Source organism: Rattus norvegicus, chromosome 13 (assembly GCF_036323735.1).
Source record: "Rattus norvegicus strain BN/NHsdMcwi chromosome 13, GRCr8, whole genome shotgun sequence".
NCBI lineage: Eukaryota > Metazoa > Chordata > Mammalia > Rodentia > Muridae > Rattus > Rattus norvegicus.
This window is the reverse complement of record NC_086031.1, coordinates 86545675-86569334: the sequence shown is the minus strand read 5'-3', so window position 1 is coordinate 86569334 and position 23660 is coordinate 86545675. Positions and strand designations below refer to the sequence as shown.

General features: G+C 47.2%; 1 protein-coding gene and 1 pseudogene across 7 annotated transcripts; one reads left to right on the top strand and one right to left on the bottom strand.

The window, feature by feature from the left end:
* Nucleotides 1-308: 308 nt before the first annotated feature.
* Cd244l1 (CD244 molecule like 1) lies at nt 309-22085 on the bottom strand. 7 transcript variants are annotated; one of them, NM_022259.2, is made up of 6 exons: nt 16708-16886; nt 7958-8278; nt 7594-7869; nt 3865-3969; nt 3243-3397; nt 309-1196 (listed from the first exon to the last, which is right to left on the bottom strand). In NM_022259.2, exons 1-6 carry the CDS (start codon nt 16766-16768, stop codon nt 1179-1181), a joined length of 936 nt encoding a protein of 311 aa, NP_071595.2. In that variant the 5' UTR covers nt 16769-16886; the 3' UTR covers nt 309-1178. The 7 variants fall into 7 exon arrangements, with proteins under 7 accessions (NP_071595.2, XP_063128643.1, XP_063128642.1 ...); XM_063272573.1 differs by lacking the exons at nt 309-1196; nt 16708-16886 and adding exons at nt 18111-18205; nt 21927-22080 and having other exon boundaries at nt 1203-3397; XM_063272572.1 differs by lacking the exons at nt 309-1196; nt 16708-16886 and adding an exon at nt 21927-22085 and having other exon boundaries at nt 1203-3397.
* Nucleotides 4440-5031, top strand: LOC134481590 (large ribosomal subunit protein eL31-like; annotated as a pseudogene).
* Nucleotides 22086-23660: the final 1575 nt, after the last annotated feature.

Here is a 23660-nt window from a genome sequence, read left to right as displayed (position 1 = left end):
AGCTGGAGCCATGGGTCCCTCCATGTCTACTCTTTAGTTGGTGGTTTAGTCCCTGGGAGCTCTGGGTGGTCAGCTTAGTTAATATTGTTGTTCTTCCTATGGGGCTGCAGTCCCCTTCAGCTCCTTCAGTCCTTCCCTAACTCTTCCACTAGGGTCCCCAGACTCAGTCCAATGGTTGACTATGAGTATCTGCATCTGTATTGGTCAGGTGCTGGCAGAGCCTCTCAGGGGACAGCTATACCAGGCTCCTGTCAGCAAGCACTTCTTGGCATCAGCAATAGTGTCTAGGTTTGGTGTGTGCAGATGGGATGGATCCCTAGGTGGGGATGTCTCTGAATGGCCTTTCCTTCAGTCTCTGCTCCATTTTCTGTCTCTGCATTTCCTTTAGATAGGAAAAATTCTGGGTTAAAATTCTTGAGATGGGTAGGTGGCCCTATCTCTCAACCAGGGGTCGTATCTATGTACTGGAGGTGTTCCCTACAGCTTCCCTTTGTTGGGTATTTTGGCTAATGTCATCCCTGTTGGGTCCTGGGAACCTCTTGCTTCCCTGACATCTGGGACTTTCTAGTGGCTATCCCCATTCCCCATTCCCCACTGTACACTTTCCTGGCCATCTGTACTTCTCTCCTGCCTCTTCCCATATCTGGTCCCCCCCCCTTTATCCTTCCCACTCCTCTCTCCTTCCCACATCTCTCCCTCCCTCTATCTCCCATGATTATTTTGTTCTCCCTTCTAAGAAGGACTGAAGCATTTTCACACTTTGGTCTTCCTTCCTCTTAAGCTTCAGATGGTCTGTGAGTTGTATCGTGGTTTTTCTGAGCTTCTGGGCTCCACTTATCAGTGAGTGCTTTCACTTCTTGCTCTGCATCGCTCACTCCTCAGCCTTCCCTTAGGTAGAGCTTGTTGTAAATGTTTGGTGTGAATACTGAGGTTCAGAGAGATGAAACACGAGGAGAAAGACGTTCTTTTCTCCAGGTGAGAGAATGTTTAGGTAGAAAGTCTAAACTACAGCTGAAGATCAGTTATCAGAAGATGAAAGGGAACGTTTTTTACTGGATACAAAGCTGAGGTAGAAATCAGTTGAATCTAAGTAGTAACAGATCCATGTCTTGAGCTGTCTTCAGCTTGCAGGAAGTTCTTCTTTCCAATCTAGCAACTTGCTTCACTCTTCATGAAACCTAAGACCTGTTGATGAACTGTAGTGTGCAGGATGAGTCACAAGTTGCAATATGCCACCAGATGAACCTAAACCCTCATTAGAGATGGGAAAGTGCTAAGTCTAGTGTTACAGGGAGTATGCATTTCATTGGAACACTGGTCTTAGACCCAGATGTAATTCAATCTCTTTTGTTAGAAATTATGGAACTATGTAAATACATAGAGAAAATATTGGCTTAACAAGTACAACCTCATAAAAGTTTCCTGGAACTGTCAAAGGAGCCATGTAAACAATGCAACAGCCATGCTATGGCACTAAGACAACCCTGTGCACAAGCATGAAACAGCACCTAGGAGGAAGGGATCCATTCCACTGAGGGAAAGTAGCAGTGATGCTCAGGAAATGATGGAAAGACACGGGGGCAGGAGAGATGGCGCAGGGAATGGAGCACCAGGGAGACGGAGCACCAGGGAGACGGAGCAGGTGATGGAGCACCAGGGAGACGGAGCAGGTGATGGAGCACCAGGGAGACGGAGCAGGTGATGGAGGACCAGGGAGATGATACAGGTGATGGAGCACCAGGGAGATGGAGCAGGTGATGGAGTACCAGGGAGATGGAGCAAGTGATGGAGGACCAGGGAGATGGAGCAGGTGATGGAGCACGAGGGAGATGGAGCAAGTGATGAAGGACCAGGGAGATGGAGCAGGTGATGGAGCACCAGGGAGATGGAGCAGGTGATGGAGCACCAGGGAGATGGTACACGTGATGGAGCACCAAGGAGTTGGAGCAGGTGATGGAGCACCAGGGAGTTGGAGCAGGTGATGGAGCACCAGGGAGTTGGAGAAGGTGATGGAGCACCAGGGAGTTGGAGCAGGTGATGGAGCACCAGGGAGTTGGAGCAGGTGATGGAGCACCAGGGAGTTGGAGCAGGTGATGGAGCACCAGGGAGATGGAGCAGGTGATGGAGCACCAGGGAGATGGAGCAGGTGATGGAGGACCAGGGAAATGGAGCAGGTGAGGAGCACCAGGGAGACGGAGCAGGTGATGGAGCACCAGGGAGATGGAGTAGGTGATGGAGCACCAGGGAGATGGAGCAGGTGATGGAGCACTAGAGAGATGGAGCAGGTGATGGAGCACTAGAGAGATGGAGCAGGTGATGGAGGACCAGGGAGATGGAGCAGGTGATGTAGGACCAGGGAGATGGAGGAGGTGATGGAGCATCAGGGAGATGGTACAGGTGATGGAGCACCAGGGAGATGGAGCAGGTGATGGAGCACCAGGGAGATGGAGCAGGTGATGGAGGACCAGGGAGATGGTACAGGTGATGGAGGACCAGGGAGATGGAGCAGGTGATGGAGGACCAGGGAGATGGAGCAGGTGATGGAGGACCAGGGAGATGGAGGAGGTGATGGAGCACCAGGGAGATGGTACAGGTGATGGAGCACCAGGGAGATGGAGCACTAGAGAGATGGAGCACCAGGGAGATGGTACAGGTGATGGAGCACCAGGGAGATGGTACAGGTGATGGAGCACCAGGGAGATGGAGCAGGTGATGGAGCACCAGGGAGATGGAGCAGGTGATGGAGCACCAGGGAGATGGAGCAGGTGATGGAGCACCAGGGAGATGGAGCAGGTGATGGAGCACCAGGGAGATGGAGCAGGTGATGGAGCACCAGGGAGATGGAGCAGGTGATGGAGCACCAGGGAGATGGAGCAGATGATGGAGCACCAGGGAGATGGAGGAGGTGATGGAGCACCAGGGAGATGGTACAGGTGATGGAGCACCAGGGATTTGGAGCGGATAATGGAGCACCAGGGCCCATCCTCTTGTGTCCTAGTGTTCTGAGAGACCAAGAGCTTCCTTCCAGCCTACTCTGCCATCTGGGAAGACAGTAGTAGACACATTCTGTCCTTTGCTATTGATTTCTACTGAGTTCTACCCCTGGGCAGATTAAGTACAGCACCATGATGCCCCTTCTGCCTCATTTCCATTTTCTCTGCTCTGTTTCTTTTCTCCTTTTCCTCTTTGGACAGAGCCAGGAAACTGGTGGAGAAAAGAGATGGAAGATATCTAAAGATCACCTGGAAAAGACGTCTGTCCGATTCTCTTTGTCCCCTCTCATCTCCCCGAACATCTGAGGAAGATCCAGAGGCCCTAAAATGTCCTCGTTGGTCCCTGCTGACTTGTGCGTTCTTGACGTATTCATGTATGGTCAAAGATTCCTTAGCGATGGACTCTGTGTGAGGAAGAAAATAAAGACTAGAACTTCAGAAACCTTCAGAAGGTTTCCTGTCCAGGATTCCACTTCACAAGTCACACCTCCACCAAAAATGTTCACGATCTTTAAAATGGCTCTAGAAATTAGGCAGGTTAATGCTCTTGCCAGAATACATAAAGAACACAATAGAGCCATTGGCCATGACATATATACTCTACCAAGCTAGGAAGTCACCAGCCAAACCCAGTGCCCTAGATAACTCAGCATTATTGGGGACCATGCTGTAAATATTCTCAAGCCACCACAGATACTGTGAACGGGAGGTTGTACTTTGGTTGCCCTCCCCAACCTGTATTCACACGTATCCCAACACCTTTCCCAGGAAAAGAAGATGCTGTGTATAGCGTATAGCCCATGGACTCAGGGTCAACTCACTACACCTGATACCCCAAGCAACAGTATCCCTTCAGGAGCCGTCTACTTACGTGACTGCTTTCTCTTCCTATTCCACACACAGAAGCAATCGATGGCCCCATGAAAAAATTTGACGAGGATACCGATGGATACCACAAAGGGCAGATAATTGAATTCTGAGGGACACAGAAGGTGAGAAGACTGAGCGCCCACTGCCCCTTCATTAGCTTCAGGAACTATCCCAAGGGATTGAACTATCTCTCTCATGCGGCCTGTCTCCTCACATCTTAGGGGTCCATCACCCTTATCGATCCTCCTCAATTGGGTGATGGACTGGTCCAGCTTATAAATTCCAGAAGACTGGCACTGTTTACTCACCTCACCTGAAAAAAGGAGATAATGTTTCCTGCTTCTGAGAGCTAATTACATGATCTGGAACCTGTAAAACATCTTGTACCGCAACTATTTCATCAACCTACTGTTCTAACGCAGCAAACATTCACCACAGACCCACTGCTACAAGCCTTCCATTTTTCCTTCCTGGTTCTTCCTCATTTGAACTTCTACATTCACCTCCTGTGTCACCCGTGGATGCTGATCGGTAATGCAACCAACAAGAAGAGAACGGCAACCTTTCCAACTTGGGCCCAACAGAATGGCTCCCGCAAAGAAGGGTGGCAAGAAGAAGAAGGGCCGTTCTGCCATTGACGAGGTGTTGACCCGGAAATACACCATCAACATTCACAAGCGCATCCATGGAGTGGGCTTCAGGAAAGCTTCAGGGCTTTCAAAGAAATTCGGAAATTTGCCATGAAGGAAATGGGGACTCCAGATGTGCGCATTGACACCAGGCTCAATAAAGCCATCTGGGCCAAGGGAATAAGGAATGTTCTGTACCATATCCGAGTACCTTTGTCCAGAAAGCGTTATGAGGACGAGGATTCAGCAAACAAGCTCTACACACTGGTCACTTACATGACTGTTACCACATTCAAAATCTACAGACGGGGTTGGGGATTTAGCTCAGCGGTAGAGCGCTTGCCTAGGAAGCGCAAGGCCCTGGGTTCGGTCCCCAGCTCCGAAAAAAAAAAAAAAAAAGAACCAAAAATCTACAGACGATCAATGTGGATGAGGACTAACCTGCTTGATGTCAAATAAAACTACCTCCAAACAAAAACAAAACAAACAAACAAAAGAAGAAGAGGAAAGAAGAAGAAGAAGAAGAAGAAGAAGAAGAAGAAGAAGAAGAAGAAGAAGAAGAAGAAGAAAAAGAGGAGGAGGAGGAGAAGGAGGAGGAAGAAGAAGATGAGGAGGAAGAGGAGGGTGAGGAGAAGAAGGAGGAGAAGGAGGAGGAAGATGAGGAGGAAGAGGAAGAGGAGGAAGAGGAAGAGGAGGAGGAAGAAGATGAGGGGGAAGAGGAAGACGAGGAGGAAGAGGAGGAGGAGGAGGAAGATGAGGGGGAAGAGGAAGATGAGGAAGATGAAGAGGAGGAGGAGGAGGAAGTTGATGAGGAAGAAGAGGAAGATGAGGAGGAAGATGAGGAGGAAGAGGAATATGAGGAGGAAGAGGAAGAGGAAGAGGAGGAGGAAGAGGAGGAGGAGGAGGAAGAGGAAGAGGAGAAGAAGGAGGCAGAGGCAGAGGAAGAGGAGGAGGAGGAGGAGGAGGAGGAGGAAGAGGAGGAGGAGGAGGAGGAATAGAAGAACCGCAAAGAATTGTGTATCACGGGTGTCCACTAATGAGTTTTTCATAAACATTATCTCGTTTGATCTTACTCTCGTTTGATCTCTGATTATTACTCTCATTTGCCTAACAGAGAAACTCATAGAAATGAATTAATCTACCTGGGATCCAAGAACTACAGAAATAATAAGCAATGATGACCGAGGCCCCTAAACCAGTGTTCCCGTTACTACGCCTTCCCTTGCTCCTGTTTGATCATTCGCTACCCAGGAAGAACTTAGTTTTGCTGGCCCACCTCTTAAGGAAAGGTTCTTAAATAATAGAGTGGAACGCGTTTTGGCAAATGCACGATGGGAACTGGTCCTGGTTCTGAGCAGAGATTCTTCACAGTTCTCACTATAACATGACATCTTTACACGCGCTTTCACCTGCAAATCTCTTTTATGTCCCGGAAACTTGGAATAATTAAACACATCTTACAGAGACAGAAACTGCGAGTTGAGTTCTTTGGGGGCATTTCCAATGAAAAGATATTTTTAGGTATCTTGAGATGGGCCAGAGATGCTTTTCCGCGGCAGTTGTTAACCAGTCACCTTGCCCGTCTGGCAGAAGTGTGCTTTTTCTGATAAGGCAGAGAGAGCAACTACCATATCAGCCAGGGCCATCTTCTCTCAACCTCCCAGCAGAGGCAAGGTGTGGGGAAGGAGCCTAATGGGCAGCTGTGAGAGGACACAGTCATCTCCTTTGAACTTCCTGGGGAAGGTGGCACTTGCACAGCATTCTCCTTTGTGTAACTTACTGTTTTTAAGCAAATGTATTGGCAGGGAGATTCTTTATAATGTGAGCTTACTACTTTTGTCTTCTCCTTCAGTGTCTACACTATGAGTTAATCCTGTTCAGGTCTCTAATTCCACAGAGGGATTCTAGCTCAGGATTCCTACAGGAGGAACTCCTGGTTCTCTTAGCACCAAGCTTCTGGCGGCTAAGAACTGGGTGTTTTGCTCTGGCTGCAATGCTCAGAACTTGGAAACTACACTCACTTGGGGATCTGCCACCGAAGGAAGGAAGCTCAGAGGCACAGGCCATGGTGTGGAGTAGTGACTCAGGACATTGACGCGATGGGGCTGCTCTTTCTAGCCAGCTCCACCCACACCATGCCAGTTTCCTTATGCCTAAAGTGACTGAAGGTAGACCTGCAGCCAGAATCCAGGCCTGAATGTGGCACAGAAATACTTCAGTCCTGTCCAGTCCTGTGAGAACCTAAGGGTGCTCCAGGGAAAGCTTCTGAGGACTTAGTCCTTCTGCTTTTTCAGTGTTTTTCTCCTCTGAGAAAGGGGAGATGTACCTGATCACGGGATAAGAAAATACACTTCATGAAGCTAAATATAGCATGGTAGAAAAACCCAAGGCCAAAGTAAGGAGCTATACACATTTTCTGCTACAAATTTAAGGATAGAGACTCTGAGGTTTGGGTACGGTTGGGTGGGTAGGATTGGGCTGAGAGGGCTGGGTAGATTGGGTTGGGTTGAATAGGTTGGGTTGGGTTTGGTGAGGTGGATTAGGTGGGTAGAATTCTATTGAGGAAGTTTGGTAGGTTGAGTAGGGCGATGTCTGTGAAGTAAGACAGGTGCATTGGGTTGGGTTGGAACTAGATTGGTTTTCTTATAATTGCCATGCCAATAACTAATAAAAAGCAGTACAACCTTGACTCAGGTGACTCAGGATGAGCAATAAATGCAGAACTCTGCTAAGTACCTGGGCATTTCCTGCGGCCCCCACGGACAAGGTACAGGGTTATTACCTCCCAGGAAACTCTCCAGCTCGAGGGAAGACAGGAGAAACTGGGTCTCCAATATCTCCAGTTAGGAGGACAATGTTCAGGGCATCACAACAATCACTAAATAACTAGGAATCCCTGCAAGGAAGGAAACTACTATTTCCAGTAAAAGAAGAAGAGATAAGTCCTCCCAGACTAAGACAGGCCTGTGCCCCTGAGAGGCCAGGCACCTTCTGAGGAAAGGCCCAAGGCACTAGACCAGAAGGCCATGTGACCTCATACCTGGGTCTCATGTGAATCTGGTTGTAGGATCCCTGCTGTGGGCCAAAGTGCCCCCACTTACTCGAAGGGACACTCTGACAGCTCTGCGGGGAGGTCAGGGTGTGGTTTGCCCAGCTGGCCTTGTTGCTAACATTGCAGGTATATGTGTGCAGGCTGCTGGCATCAGTCCGGTTCTCCCAGTGGGTGCCATACCTTTGATTCGAGATCAGCATGCTCCCTCTGTACAAAGCATAGCTTACATTGTCATCCTTGGGCACAAAGCAGGACAAAGACAGTTGACAAGTCCCGTTAGCCCAGAGCGTCCCCTGGACAGTCAGGTGAGGTGTCTCAACAGGATCTGGAAACAGAGGTTCTGGTCAGAGAGTTCTGGAAATGCAAATCCTACAGGAATCAGAGGGACAGAGTAGACAGTGCTTAAAACTCACCAAATATAAGCATCTGGAAGTTTTTAGTGCACACTATTCCTCTTTGGTTGGTGATCTCCAGCAGGTAGTGACCACTGTCATTTAGCTTAGCTGACTTGATACTAAGAGCAAAATTCTCAGACTCAAAACCATAGATATCACTACAACACATATTAAAGTTTTTGTTATCCGTAGTATCCCAAGTCACGATCTGGGGAGTCTGTTGATGTCCTGTCTTCTTCTTCCATTCAATAGAAACATGTTTTGTTTGTATGTTGGAAGGCCGCAGCCGGACAGGCTTTCCTGAGACACCAAGCACTTCTTCAGAAGAATCTGCACAATCTAGAAAAGAGAACCTTGTCTGCAGGTAACTGAAAGGGTATGAGACCTGAGCAGTGCAGGCAGCTGCCCGTCACTTCCTTAGGCTAAGGACCTGGAGCAAGTATGAGGAGAAACCCTGAGACCCGTCTGTTTCTCCACGTCCCAGGCTCCACCCTCTAGTTGGAAGGAACTCACAGACCAACAATGGCAGCTAAAATCTCTTCTGAAGATTCATTTTTTACATATGTAGATGCACGTGTGTCTGTGTATTGGTTTGTACAGGTGAGGGCGATGCCCAGGCGGCCAGCAGAGGGCACTATATTCGTTAGAGTTGGTGTTTAGAGAGAGTTGTGAGCTGTCCTACAAGAGTGCTAGGCACCGAACTCAGGTTGTCTAGAAGAACAGTGTGCTCTCTGAACTGCTAAGCCATCCCTCCAGCCCCAAACTAGAATCTCCTGAGTCTATATGACAGACAAGTTTCAAATGTGTTGCCAGTACTTAACTTCCCAAGAACCCCGTGGAGATCTTAGCCTCACTTCTATAAGTAAGGAATTGTGTTAGAAGATACTTAAGTAGTGGCTGGAGAGATGGCTCACTGGTTAAGAGCACTGGCTGCTCTTCCAGAAGACCTGGGTTCAATTCACAGCAACCACATGGTGGCTCATGCCTGTCTGTAACTCCAGTTCCAGGGCATCCGACACCATCACACAGACATATATCAGGCAAAACACCAATGAACATAAAATAAAAATAGATTATATATATTTAAAAAAGAAAATACTTAAGTAAATAACTCCAGCTACACAGCAAAATGATGAACAACTGATTTGGCATTAGACAGAGATTTTGGTTCAGCTTTTTCTTCTAACATAATTTACTGTGGCATATGTGTGCGTGTGCGCGCAGGTGCAGGCACTTGTGCATGTGGAGACCAGAGGCGGATGGTAAGAGTCTTTATCACTCTCCACATTATGTGTATGGGGAGGGGGGCACACTCAGGCTCTAGCACACGTCTGGGAACCAAAGGAGAACTTTCAAAAATTGATTTTTCTCCTCCCACCTTTTTGAGGCAGGCTTCCTCCTCTCCTTTCTCCTACTCTGTGTACTCCAGGCTAGCCTGTGAGCTTCCAGGTGAATCTCCTGTCTCTGCCTCCCATTTCCCCTTAGGAGTGCTAGTATTTGTGTGTGTGTGTGTGTGTGTGTGTGTGTGTGTGTGTGTGTGTTCCAGGGATCAAACTCGGGTTGTTAGACTTACGAGGCAAGTATTTTGACCTACTGAGCCAGCTTTCTGGACCTCTGCCTTATTTTTGGAAACAGGATCTCTCACCAAACCTTTGTTTGATCTAGGCTGGCTTTTTAATGGGTGTTGGGGATTTGAAGTCGGCTCTTCTTGCTTTCAGATCAAGTGCTATTATTATCCACTAAGCCATCTCCTCAGACCCTTCCTTTGGGATTTTGAGACAGGATTTCACTAAGTAGCCCAGGCTGGCCATGAGCTCACTACCTTACTGAGCTGGAATGACAGACATGTTTCCCCGTGCTTTCCTAGAGGATGATTTCATAACCACCAATGTTAGAAACATCACGTTACTGGCGTGACCCACCCCATTGTAACTTGGCTGCCAAGTTCCTCCCCCCCCCCAAATGTTCATATGCTGTAGGATTGGTCCTCAGCTGATGACATCATTGAGAGGTGGTTGGCTCATGGGCACTGACTTCATCAATCAACTACACAAAGATGGGGCTTGGCCAGTGGGTCACTAAGGACACATCTTCCAAGGCTACATCTTTCCCTTTCTTGACTGTGTCTCTCGGCTGCCCCGCTGCTAGAAGGTGAGCACCTTTGTCACATCCTCCCACCATGACACTGCTTCATCATAGTCTCACGGCACAGGATTAAGCCAACCATTGACTATGGCCTCTGACATAAGGCTGGAGATGTTCCCTAGCATGCCCTGGATTCAATCCTCAGCACTTCTTAATACCAGGACTTGGTGGCACCCAACAGTACTCTCAGCACTCGGGAGGTAGAGGCAGAAGAATCAGAAATTGAAGGTCATCCTCAGCTACATGGCAAATCAGAGGCCAGCCTGGGCTACATGAGACCTCATCTCAAAAGAAAAGGGCAAATAGAAACTCTGCAATAGGCCGAATATAAATTTTCCCCATTTTAAATTTGTTCCTCCGGGTATTTGTCACAGAGGCAAAAGAAAGCCTGACTCCCTGACTACTGAGGAAAGCACACATGGCCAAACAGTGGCTTCCAGGAACCCTGAACAGCCAGACCCAGTGAAAACAATGCTGACTTCACAGCTGGCCTTGTGCTCTAAAATAGAGCCAGACTCACAGTCCTCTCAGAACACTTAGCACAGTGCACTGTGGGCGGTGCTCACTAATGGTTAATGTTTGTTATTATTTTAGGAACCTGATGGTCTCTGCAAGAGTGCCCACCAAAATTCTAAAACCGTGCCTTACAGGTATATGTCTGCACTTCCCTCCCTAGGAATCAAGATGCGATTTAATGAATGTGGTGGTGGTAGACTAGGCTATAACATAGTGGTAGACTTTAGACGGCTACTTCAGGGTGCCATCCAGAGGCTGGACACAACAAAAATGACAATCTTGAGTTAACGAGACTACAGTGGGGAGGAGTAGGGGTCAGAGGGTAAAGAGAGAGATGGTTACACACATAGTTCTTTTTTTTTTCCACATGGAGAGATTTAATGAGAGAAGAAGAGTAGAAGAGGGGAGGAACAAAGGCTGGCCATGAGCACATGGAGGGAAGGGGGAGGAATGGGGCGAGAAGGGACAGGGAAGAGGGCACCAGAGCAGAGAAGAGTAAAGGCAAGAGATGAGTAAGAGCAAGAGCTCTTTTTTTTTCTTAAGGTTTATTTATTATTATAAATACACTGTCGCTGTCTTCAGACACACCAGAAGAGGGCAACAGATCCTATCACAGATGGTGAGCCACCATGTGGTTGCTGGGATTTGAACTCAGGACCTCTGGGAGAGCAGTGCTCTTAAGCACTGAGCCATCTCTCCAGCCCCATGCATGGTTCTTAACAATGTAGCACATTGGGGTTGGGGAAGCACAAGGCCCTGGGTTCGATCCCCAGCTCCAAAAAAAAGAACCAAAAAAAAAAAAAAAACAATGTAGCACATTAAAAAGAAAGGCAGACCTAGGGAGAACAAGATGGCAGCTAAGTAAGATCATCCAGTATCTTCTCCCCACACCAAATTACCTTGATAAAACCTAAGAAGATCCAGTGGGGACCACAGTGCCCAATTATAACAAAAGACAAATACAGAAGGGAACCACTGTCCATGTCACATGCGCCCCAACTCCAATCAGTCCAGTGTAAAGCATGATGTCTCCAGCATGTGAAAGTGAATAAGTTAAATTCCGGCTTTAGGCTTGAAACCACATAACAGGCCTGACGTGGTAAAACCCATGTGCTGCAGAGCCCCCCAACTCCTACCACCAAGCCAATACCCACCACAGACTGAGTTACCAGAACTACATTAGTACGAGAGGCTGAATGCTCCACCTCTCTCTTGTAACTTCAGGTAGCAGGGCAGGAAATAAGACTCCAACAGCTGAGGGGAGGTAGTAGGCTTGTCTTAGAGCTCAGTGACAGACCTGTCATAGGAACAACCAGAGCTGAGGGGAAACTGCCCCTGTGGACAAAGCTCACACACAGACAGGCCCTGCATCCGATGAAGACCTAGGCACTGATGGGCCAGATGTGTGTCTTAGCCCACATCCCCTCCAGCTGTGACATGGTCCTCACGCATCCCTGAAGCCGTGTAGGTCCTCGAAGCTGTGAAACTCAAGCATGGCCCAGGTTAGCTCTCACAGACTGACTTCACCAAAACAGCATGACACGGGGTAAACAAAGGCTCTGCCAGTTTCTCAGGGGTCTTCAACATGGCTCATGTCGAGCAATACACACTGGCTCAGAACTGGACTCAGTCAGGACTTCACTGGCCCCCTACACCCAAACACTACATAAAATGTGCATCCCAAGACTCGGGAGGTTGTGGCCGGAGGATCAGGAATTCAAGGTTGCCCTTGGGTGCATAACAAGTTTCAGCCCAGCCTCAGACAGATGAGATCTTGTCTCAAAAAGAAAGGAAGGAAGAAAGGAAGGAAGGAAGGAAGGAAGGAAGGAAGGAAGGAAGGAAGGAAGGAAGGGAGGAAGGAAGGAAGGAAGGAAGGAAGGAAAAAACAAAAGAAAAAAGGAAGGAAGGGAGGAAGGAAAAAGGAAGGAAGGGGGAAAGGAAAGAAGAAGACAGAGAGAAAAAGACAGAGGGATACAAAGAGAGAGAGAGAGAGACAGAGAATGAGAACACGCAAAGGAAGGAAACACACTTTATCTCTAAGGATATGCCTAACCTGGAGGTGAAAGGTTAAAACAAAATTTCCCGTGAAAGTGGAATCAAGAAAAAAATAGTCACCCTTCTGTCAAAAAAAAAAAAAGCAAACTTTAAGTAGCTACCAAAAAATAATCCTAGGGGGGTTGGGGATTTAGCTCAGTTGTAGAGCGCTTGCCTAGGAAGCGCAAGGCCCTGGGTTCGGTACACAGCTCCGAAAAAAAGATCCAAAAAAAAATAATATTAATAATCCTAGGAATAAATATAATTAAAGAAGGGAGAGGTTGGGGATTTAGCTCAGTGGTAGAGCGCTTGCCTAGCAAGCGCAAGGCCCTGGGTTCGGTCCCCAGCTCCGAAAAAGGAAAGAAAAGAAAAAGACACTGCAGACCAGGGCGTGTGCGCGTTGGGGTGGGGGACTCCCAGAGGGGCGTGGACCCAGGTCCCACCAATAGCTAAGAAGCTATTCACAATTTATAGCTACCAGGAGACGATATATTAACCACATTCCAGAATAGGACCCATGTTCAAGAGTAGCTGACCAACACTTTGTGTGTGTGTGTGTGTGTGTGTGTGTGTGTGTGTGTTAGGTGGGGATGTTGGCAAATATGGAAGAGTCTGGCAGGAGTTGGGAAAGAAGAAAGAACATGATCAAAATATATTGTATAGCGGGGTTGGGGATTTAGCTCAGTGGTAGAGCGCTTGCCTAGCGAGCACAAGGCCCTGGGTTCGGTCCCCAGCTCCGGAAAAAAATAATAATAATAATAATATATATTGTATGAAATCCTCAAAGAATAAATTAATGTTTTCGAAGGAAGAAAGGAACTCGGCTGAGCTCAGAGGCTGTGAATCTATGCCTGCTCTTTGCTGGGCTTTTCTCCTTCAGGTCTCCACAGTCTAGTGGAAGGAGAAAGGAGTTGGGGTGAGCTGAGCTTCTTGCAGGAACCTAGCAGCTGGAGCCTGTGTAAAGACAGAGGAAAGGCGGGACCTGTGAGGGACAGAAAACCCTCGTTCCCATCCCAGGGAGGCAGACATTTTAAGGGAGTAAAAAAGAAATGCTAATGTGAAAAGATAACGAGAGAAAGGGAGAATAACTTCACAAGTTCTTGCACCCTCGGAGCAAGAAAGGGAGAGAGGTGAACCGCCTACACAGGGTTGCCTTTCAGAAGGGAGTGGCCGCAGCCAGTTCTGGTGGTCAGGGACGCCTCAGCCAAGGAGCCTTGGGGGCTCTTTTCCGGTGGTTAAGAACGGATGAGGTAAAATATTAAGTCTATAGAAGAAGAATGGGGGCAGTTTGCTAGATTGTACTGCAGCTTAGGGAAGTGAGGACAGTTGATAAACTCTAATATAGCTCGGTGGGGTGAGCACCAAGGAGAAAACAATGGTCTAGGGGACCTCTGACTCAGCAGCGGGGTCACCTGTGCTGCCACATCAGAGTCAGCTCAGCTTTCTCCAGCCTAGACTCTCTGCTCCCCTGAAGCTGGGAGTGCCCGAGAGAGGGCCAGGGGCAAGACTCTGATGGCTGGGGCTAGGTGTAGAAGGGGGATGGGGGTGGGGATGGAGTGGGAGTGGGAGTGGGGGTATAATCCTGCCAGCCTGCAAAAGGATGTTGAGGGTTTTTTGGGTTTTTTTTGTTTTTTTTTTTTTTTTTTTGTCTCAGTTGGGCATAGGTAACGAGGTTTGGGGGAGGGACAAGAGAGATTGGGTCAATGCTAGGAAGTGAACAGGACCAGCTAAAGCAAACTCACAAAACAATGAGTCCCTTGCAGAGGCCACAACCCACTTCCTCCTTAGCCCTGTCTTGACTGACCACCACCTCTCCTTCTCGCGGGCAAGCTGACTGTTCCTGTCTGTCAAAACTGCCCCTGCTGTGTCCCTTCCTATCCCCAGTCCACTGAAGTATTTGCTTTCTCCAAGGCAACTACCTTACTACGCCTCTCACTCGAACTCTTTAGGCCTTTTCTGTGCCCGGATTGGTTCTCTGTACTCGGTTTTCTGAGCTCTTACCACAGTAAGCCAGTCCCCCTGTGTCTCCACCTAGAAGAATCCAGCATCCTCTGATTCCTTTCAATGTACCATGACTGTCAGGGCCTCTTCTGCCTTCCCTTGGAGTTGGTATTGTACACACCTATTTCTCTGACTAGAAGATTTTCATGGGTGAAATCCAGGGTTGGGGATATAGTTTAGTTAGTCGGACCCTTGCCTCCCATGACCAAAGTTCTGTCTTTCAGGCTATCCTGGAATATGTGAGATTCTATCTCAAAAAAAAAAAAAAAAAAAAAAAAAGATCGACCCCAGCTCTTCAACTGTTTCCTTGCAAAATTTTACCTAGTTCTCATAACATAGTAAGGCCACCATGAATCTGTTTAATTAATTCAACTCTGTAGCTCTGCTATGGGGATTTTGTGCAAAATATCAAAGAAGTTATAAAGCCACAGGACGCTTGGCTTTGACCTTTTGCTTTGTGGACTCCACACCATTGCAATTTCCTGTTCACAGGCCCTCAGAACAAAAAGCCAGTCGCCTTGAGGCAACTTGAAATCCCGGGTACTACACAGCTCGAGCATTCCTAAAAACTCCTGAACTCGACAACACCTGCTAAGAACATACGCTCCCACGATTGGACCTTGGAAGTGTACTGTGGCGTGTTAGGAAAGCATTATTGTGGAAGGAACCATGTTATAGTCCGAATGGGCGTCGATAACAGAATGAGCGAAGAACGGCCTGAGGCTGGGATGAAATAGTATTATCTCAACACAGGCATCCAGAGACTCACAGCTCCCAGTAAAGAGATGAACTACAGCTATCAACGTAGACAAACCTCATGAACATGTCAAGCAAAAGAAGCCAGGAGGCCAATACCATGTCACGTACATCCGGGGAAAACTAAGCTGAGAGTTGAAGTGAGAACATTGCCTAGGGTCATGGAAAAGACAATAGATGATGACTGGACGTGAGCATACAATTGTCCCAAAGTCATGCAGGAAGCAACCCACTGTCACGTATGTCTATGTGCAGACCTCCCTGGGTCACCTCCAGCACAGTGACAATTAGAAACTGGTCCGTGAGAAATGCAAGGCTCAACACAACCCACGCAAAGTACTTTAGTAAGAAAGGTTTGTCTGTCAACGTATCATTTGGCTGCCCCTGGGGTGAGTTCTGCAGAACTAGAGTTCCTTTGAGTCCCGAGCCCAAATCTCTTCCTCAAGAAGCTGCTTCTCAGGGTTGGGGATTTAGTTCAGAGGTAGAGCGCTTCCCTAGCAAGCTCAAGGCCCTGGGTTCCGTCCCCAGCTCCAAAAAAAAAAAAAAAAAAGAAGAAGAAGAAGAAGAAGAAGAAGAAGAAGCTGCTTCTCCACTCACGTCTTGTTTGGGAGGAGGTGAGGTGACCAGAAGTGTGAAACAGTCTGGCCTGCTAGAGCCTCCCTGGGTCACCTCCAGCACAGTGACAATTAGAAACTGGTCCGTGAGAAATGCAAGGCTCAACACAACCCACGCAAAGTACAGCAACCCTGGGGCTGACCTATGACACCGCCTGTTCTTCCTTCTTTTCAACACCTTACCTCACCCAGACCCACAGCATCCAGGGACTCCTCACAACTCCCAGCCCATCCTTTTCTTCAGAATGGACAACCAAAAACCTGAATTCAGTGGGGGAAAGTGACAGTGACAAGGTGGTGTTTGGGCAAAACTGTGACGGGATGAAGAATGGCTGGTGCTCCTAGAGCAAGAAAGAAGGCTGATGCCCACATCGCTCCAGGGAAAGCTAATGGCCACTTCTCTCCAGGGAAGCCTAGTGCACACACAGCTCCAGAGAAACCTAGTGTACACACAGCTCCAGAGAAACATAGGGCACACATCACCCTGACTCTCCACACTTTTCACACAGACTAAACTCCAAGCACTTTACAATGGCCTGAGGGGCCTGGACCACATTCTCTAGTCTCTCCTCTTGCTCCCTGTGTCCCAGGTGACTAGGTAGATGGCACAATTGGAGGCTCTGAGTTCTGATCTCCCTCACACACTCAGGCCCCCATGAGTCCATACCAGGCCCCACCCCACATCAACACAAGGATCCTTACCTTGGCCCTGATGAGCTCTGAGGAGCAGGAAGAGTGACAACAGGACAGTTTGCTGCAACATCCCCACAGAACAGAGCAGGCTAAGGGGCCCCTGTCTCCTCCAGGTGCTCTGATGTCTAGACTCTGCAGCTAACAGCCAGCAGGACACAGCAGAACTACCTCCCTGCCTGTCCAGCCACAATTTCCTCAACTCAAGGCTGTTCACTTCTGCTGTGCACACTGACAAGGCCACTGAGAAAACCTCAGTCCCTCCAGTTGGGTTCCCACAAGCTAAGCTGCCTCCAGTGGGTGGGTGCTCTCTCAGAGTGCATAGTGACTCACAAAACCAGCTGCAAAATCTCAGCCCTTGGTCCTCCTCAGCCTGGTGCTGAATCCTCAGTGGCACCAGCAGTGTGGAGAAAAACCACTGGCGATTATTCCAGACGGCCCCTTACCAACACACACCGTGGAAACAGAAATTTGAAGGAACTTGGGGGTAGGGTGGGCTGAGAAGAAGGACCCTGAGGAAGTGGGAGCTAATGTTGAAAGGGAAGAGTGGTATGGGGCAATTAAGGAAGAGACATAAAATTGAGATTTGCTCGGAAATAATCTAATCAGCCCAGGAAGTCTATGATTTCAAATGTTCAGCGTATGCAAACTGTGTTCCTCCTTTCACTGCCCTCCACCAAAGGATGTGAAATCATTTGTGTTACTCCCTAGCTTCCACAGCTGGATTCATCCTGTAGAACAGCAGGCAGCAAAGATCCCTTTGAACTCCAAGGAGGGATAGTGTCAGTGGTACCCAGCATCCCTGCTCCCCCAGAACACTTTACTTCAAGGCCATATTCAGAGGCCAGGCCTCTTGCTTTCTTCCTCTTTTTTGCTCCTTAGCAACAAATACTTGTGGTTCCTCCAAGCCCATCCCTTCTTTCCATCCTTAGATCTATTTCTAGCCTAACCAAACCTTGACGAGACAGGTGGCTGCCAGCGGAGGCAACACGGACGCTCTGGACTAGACGATCAATTTGCAGTCAAAGACCTGGACTTGAACTCCAGCTCATTACCTTGCAACCTGTGTAGCACCAACAAAATTGCTTTCCAAGTCCTCTGGCTCAACAGCAGTTGGGCAAGCAAGATGGCGAAGGTACTCAACGTCAAGCCTGAAGACCGGAGCGTGATCACCAGAGTCCACATGATGAAGAGGGAGGATGGACTCCACCTCTGCCGTCCCCACACACCCAAACGAACACACACATGAATAAAGAAATATACGGGGGTTTCCCCCCCTAAAGACCAGCAGATACGTGAATACTTGGCTTTCCTTCAAGAGAGTTTTCAGGACCAAATCAATAGCTACCCTTGAGAGCTTGCATATAACACTCCGGGACACGCTGGTGTGAAAATGCCCTGGTAAAACCCCTTACCTCGTATGGCAATCTCCTTCGTTTACTTTTACGTCATGTGCTTTGGTGTTCTGCCCGCATTTATGTCTGTGTTGGGGGCATCAGATCTTCTGGAACTGCAATTACAGACAGCTGTCAGCTGCCATGTGGGTGCTGGGAATTGACTGAAACAGCAGTCTCTTAACTGCTGAGCCATCTCTCCAGCCCAAATAGACTCTTGGTTTTGGGTTTTCGTTGTTGTTGTTGTTGTTGTTGTTGTTGTTGTTGTTGTTGTTGTTGTTTTCAAGATGGGGTCACTTTACAGCTCTGCCTGTCCTGGAGTTCACTCTGTAGACTAGGCTGGCCCCGAACTCAGAGATCTGTCTGTCTAAGCCTTCCGAGTGCTGGGATCAAATATTCTGATTTGTTTGTTTCTTTATTATTAATTATTATCTTAAAAGATCAGTAAATAACTGAATCTGAGTGTCCCCCACCCTTCTCATTCATATCTTGAAATCTAAGCAACGGTATGGTGGTATTAGGAAGTGGAGTGTTTGGGGAAGTGATCAAGCCTTGAGAACCGAGCTCTCCTGAATTGAATTAATGGTCTTAGTTTAAAAAGCAGGGTCAGGAGACCCCCCCCCCTCGGGCTCCAAAAATTCTGTTCATCCCTCATTCTTTCTACCATGACTGAGAAAACATGAAGCCTTCCCAGAACCTGACTATGAAGCCTCCTGATCTTGGCATGTCTAGCTCTCAGACCCATGAAAGACAGAGGTAGACGACACCCAGCCGGGGTGTGGTACTTAAACAACCCAAGCAGACTTCAGTGAGGTTCTGCTTCTTTAGCATCAGCCTACAGAGCTTTTTCCACATCTCATCCTAAGACGGAGCCCTCAACCCCTGGAGCTCCCGCACAGGGGCCTACCAGCACCCTTGACTTTGAGAGGTAGTGTCCAAGACGTAATGCAACAGACTACATTTCCTCACATGACAGGCAGAAGACAAGGCTCAGCTTTTGGAAGCAAGTAATGAACAACCATGAATGTAAAAGCAGCCTTACACTGGAGGAGGAGGCAGGACATTGCCTTGAGCCAGAAGCCATCTTGGAATACATATTGAGTAACAGGTTGGTAAAGCAATATACGCAAGACATGGTCTCTGGAAAGGAAAATCTGCTTCACCAACCCTGACCCCAGGACCAGCTCCATCCTTTCTTCCAAACATAAACAGCCTACCACCTCCTGGACACTGAATTGGAAGAAGCGCCATGTGCATCTTTCTATCTTCTGCTCCTGACAAGTTCTACTGTGTACATAGAATTGCTACTCCTTTCTACATACTGCCCTGTCCCGCCCTGAGGCTGTCCAGCCCTAATGCTCTCCTTAGTCTTGGAGCCTGCTTTTTTCCAGGTGGTTCAACATTATTTGGTAAAGGGATGAATGAGTTCCCTAAAGAAGGCCTTCTCATTCCCACTGAGATACAGTGGTAAGCTCTTCGATCATAGTTCTCTCCCCTCATGACAAGTTCTTGGATGGGAAGCTTCTAAGACTTGACCACTTTATTATAAAGATTCAAGACCAGACAAAATTCATGTAAACTCAGAGGCTGTTCTGTGTTTCATTCATGGATGGATGGACGGATGGATGGATGGACAGATGAATGGATGAACTAACAGACAGACAGACAGACAGACAGACAGACAGATCGAGATTCCCCCAGGTCTCTGAAAGTCTGAAATAGAGGCTTAATCAAGAGCTTTGAAAATCAGCAGCCAAGAGATCAAGGTTCCTCAAGCTCTATCCTCCTCTGCCTTAGCTACTTTACAGAGAGTCAGATCTAGGAAATCCCACCTCCCAGGGCTACCCACCTCCAAGACACTTTGCAAACTTGGGAGCCCCGAGCCTCCCTTGAAGTTTGTGAACTCAGTAGAAAAACCCAAAAAATTCATTAAAAGCTACTTCCAGATGATTCGTAGCACAAATTAAATTACAGACAAAAATGAGTCGAGGGAGGAAGAACATCGTGCAAGGTCCAGACTATTCCAATGAACAGAGTTCTGGTCCTCAGAGAGGTAGGCCGACAGAGCCTAATTCTCAAAACATGGTTATAGTACATTGTACATGTGTGCAAAATTGTCCCCAGACTGATACCAAATTCAACCAAATGTCTTTCAGTAACAATTATGATGTAACAATATAACTAAAGTTACTGATTTTAAAAGTCATTTAAAATATAAAATAAATTACAAAAAATGAATTTTAAAAAAAAGGAAGAAAAAACTTACTTCTCCTGGAAATTGTATGTGACAAGATGTATGGAGTATTGCCACCAGAAAAGCTCGCAAACTTTGTGTCTAGACTTTTTGTACTTGGTCACATATATGGAGAGAGTCACCATGAACAGAGCTGCCCTTTCTCTCTGACCCCTTCAGAGGCTGATCCGATGCTAAGGGGACCAAGTCGTCCACGGGAAATCGCTTCATTGGCACAGACTGCCATAGTCCAAAGTCCCATAAATGAAGATGTTCTTAGTCAGCAAGATTCCAAGGATTAGCCACTAAGGCTAAGACATTAGGCATTGGCTCCTGAGAGCCAAGGGGAAAGGCCAAAGCCTTTCTTCAGGTAAGGTTAAGCCTTTTGTGTGCCTCTCAAAAGTAACCATTATTCAGGAGTTAAAGATGAGCCTTTCAAAAAGGACCCACCTGGCTTTTCAGATATATTTAGCCAGTTTTTAAGAATTAGTTACCGTGACACACACACTAAGAGGATGCTCAATGGCTTCCTTTCTAGCGATCTCATTACTGTCTATGTTCTCCTTGAATGTCAGGATGGTATCACAGTGGCAAGAGAATACGCAACCATATCAGAGACAGGACACCAGAGAGCTACTCAGGAGTTAGGCACAGCTCAGAGGTCCCATGAGACACACTGGTTTTTCATTGTTGTTGGTTGGTTTTGTTTGGTTCTGTGTTGGTTTTGTGGGGGGGTTGTTTTTTTGTTTGTTTTTTGGGTTTTTGTTTTGTTTTTGTTTTTGTTTGAGGAAGGGTTTCATTCTATATATTCCAGAATTCATTATATAACCCAGCAGGCCTCAAACTCATAGTGATCCTCCTGCCTCAGCTTCCCACATGCTGGGATTACAGGTATAAGCCACCATACTAGGTCCATGATGATGTACTTTGATCCCTTCTGTGCATAGTTTCCCTCATGTAACCTAAGAATCTCTCACTAGCCTCTTCCTCCTGCTGACCCAATCACTTCTCAGCACACTGGGAACCATGCTCCAGAAATATAAATCCACACGCAAACCACACCCACCTCACCATCATGACTAAGCTTTTAACATGAAACTGTCCTTTTGCCGTTGTTACTTCTCAAGAGAGCTATAAAAGTGCTTCCTCTTGTGTGTGGGTGTGTGTGGGGGGGGTGTGTGTGTGCAGTTTCTGGACACTGTAAACTTTCACACTCAGACCCCTGAGAAAGGTTTTGCCTTCCCTCTGAGCCTCACCCAGAGAAGACTTTGCCAGTTACCATCATATTCTCAAGTTTTTATATTCTTAGTTTGACATACTAATATACCAAACACGCACACGTATATACCACACACAATGACTTCTGGGTACTTGATTGCCTGCTTTGTAAATTATACAGACTTTCAAAGTTCTAAGTTTAACTGAACAACTGAAGTTTCAATGATCAAGTAACTTGTACAAGTCCATGTTCCCTTCAGGTTTTTTCTGCCTCCCCAGAGCCCCTAAAATACACATGCACATGACCAGAGTTCAGCGTCATCGTCCCCTAGCAAGCATCCACTCAGATCATTGTAATGACTGTAAATGAAACTGATTTTACACACCTCAGCTACATTCTGGAAGATTTAACTCTGTTCCGTGTTTTTGTTTCGACATCTTGTAGGATCCATGACAGAGCTGACAGATTCCCTGGCTGCCTGCTGCCGAGAACACCATGCGCATTGTGTTTAAACACCCACACAAGGTCACAAAAAAAAAAAAAAAAAATCAAGAGACTAGATCTCACTTCCTCTTCCTGTCCTGCTGGGTTCCTCTTCTCCTTCCCATCCTAGCTCCACTGCCCCCTTCCTACTAGATTTTCACGAGCAGTTTTCTGGCACATCCTGTCCTGCCAGCTGCCTCTGATCACGGACCGGACCATAGCCATCTGTGAGCCCTGAGGACTGTTACCTCCTCGATCTGCTCTCTGCCAGTGCCTCCTTCCTGCCTTCCCTCTGGGCAGAGCAACAGTACTCACAATTGTACAAGAAAGGCGTGCAAGACAAAACGCATGTCTTCCTGCAGTCGATGCCCTCAAAGCATCATTTCAGATTTATAAATCCTGATCAGAGACTTTGGATGGTGCATGTTTACATTTGGAGTCCCCATTCCATCCCACGTAACAAGCCCGACTATTAGGTCTTGAGTCCTAGTCCCTTCCCTGAATCTGTAAATCTCTGCCTCTCAGATCGAGATCTCCACCCTGCCACCATGCACATTTGTCCCTCCTGCTTTCTCTAATTCTCAAGGTGAGGAGCCGACTCGCTTTCTCATCCTCTTTCTACTCTGTGGTTCCAAGAGTGCATCAAAGCCTCCTCACATGTATTTAGTGTATTTGTTGCCAAGAGATTTATTTATTCAAACTTACCTCTCTGGGTCATCAGAATTTCATGGAATTTACAGTGAACCTCTCTGATAAGCCAGAGCTGTTCACAGAAGAAGCAGGTGACTTTTTTAGTAAAAGAGCATAGAAAATATCAGCAAGCACTGGATGTAGTCTCAGCACTCAGGAAGCAGAGGCAAGTTCAAGGCCATCCCTGTCTACACCGTAGGTTCTAAGGTAGCCTAGAGGAAACAACATATGCAAATACTACACACACACACACACACACACACACACACACACACACTCACACACACTCACACACACGTGCGTGCACACACTCATACAGAGATTCAGTCACGCTAAAAATTAGAGATATGCAAATTAAGAACATTTAATTGGCAAAAACAATGAGGTCTGATGACACCAAGTATTTGGGAAAATAAAAATTAATTAGCTATATCATGAAAGCCTGTCTCAAAAAAAAAACCAATCATAAACTAAAACATCTTTATTTTCTAAAGCTAGGCTAATCATAAAAGACTAAAAACAATCTTTAACACTAAGAAGTTCTGTACCTCAAAACTCCAAAAGAAACCATCAATAAAATTAAAGATATAATGAGGACATATGTTTTGACACACATACCAAAGGGTCAATAGCAAGTAATTCTTGTTTGTAAAGAATTCCTATTAATCAGCTAATAAGTCCAAGGGGAAAAGACAATCTAACAAGAAACTTTGCACGAATAAATGAGAATTGTAGTTGAAAAAGAAATACAGCCAGTGAGTCTTGGAGAACTATTCACTCACAGTGGTTGAGGAGATGGCTCAGTGGACAAAGGGCTTCCTGCACAACCCTGAGGACCTCAGTTTAGATCCCAGAACCCACATTTTAACAGTCAGGTGGCCACATGCATCACAACGTGCTTGTAGCCCTAATGCTGGGTGGAGGCAGATCCCAGGGACTTTCTGGT

Excerpts from the sequence above, each read along its gene's own strand:
- Cd244l1 (NM_022259.2), bottom strand. The coding sequence starts at position 16,768 with ATGTTGCAGCAAACTGTCCTGTTGTCACTCTTCCTGCTCCTCAGAGCT. Across the intron at positions 7,870-7,957 it reads CTTCCAGATGCTTATATTTG|ATCCTGTTGAGACACCTCAC; the intron begins GTGAGTTTTAAG and ends CTCTGTTTCCAG. Across the intron at positions 3,970-7,593 it reads CTGTCAGAGTGTCCCTTCGA|AATTCAATTATCTGCCCTTT; the intron begins GTAAGTGGGGGC and ends TGTGTCCCTCAG.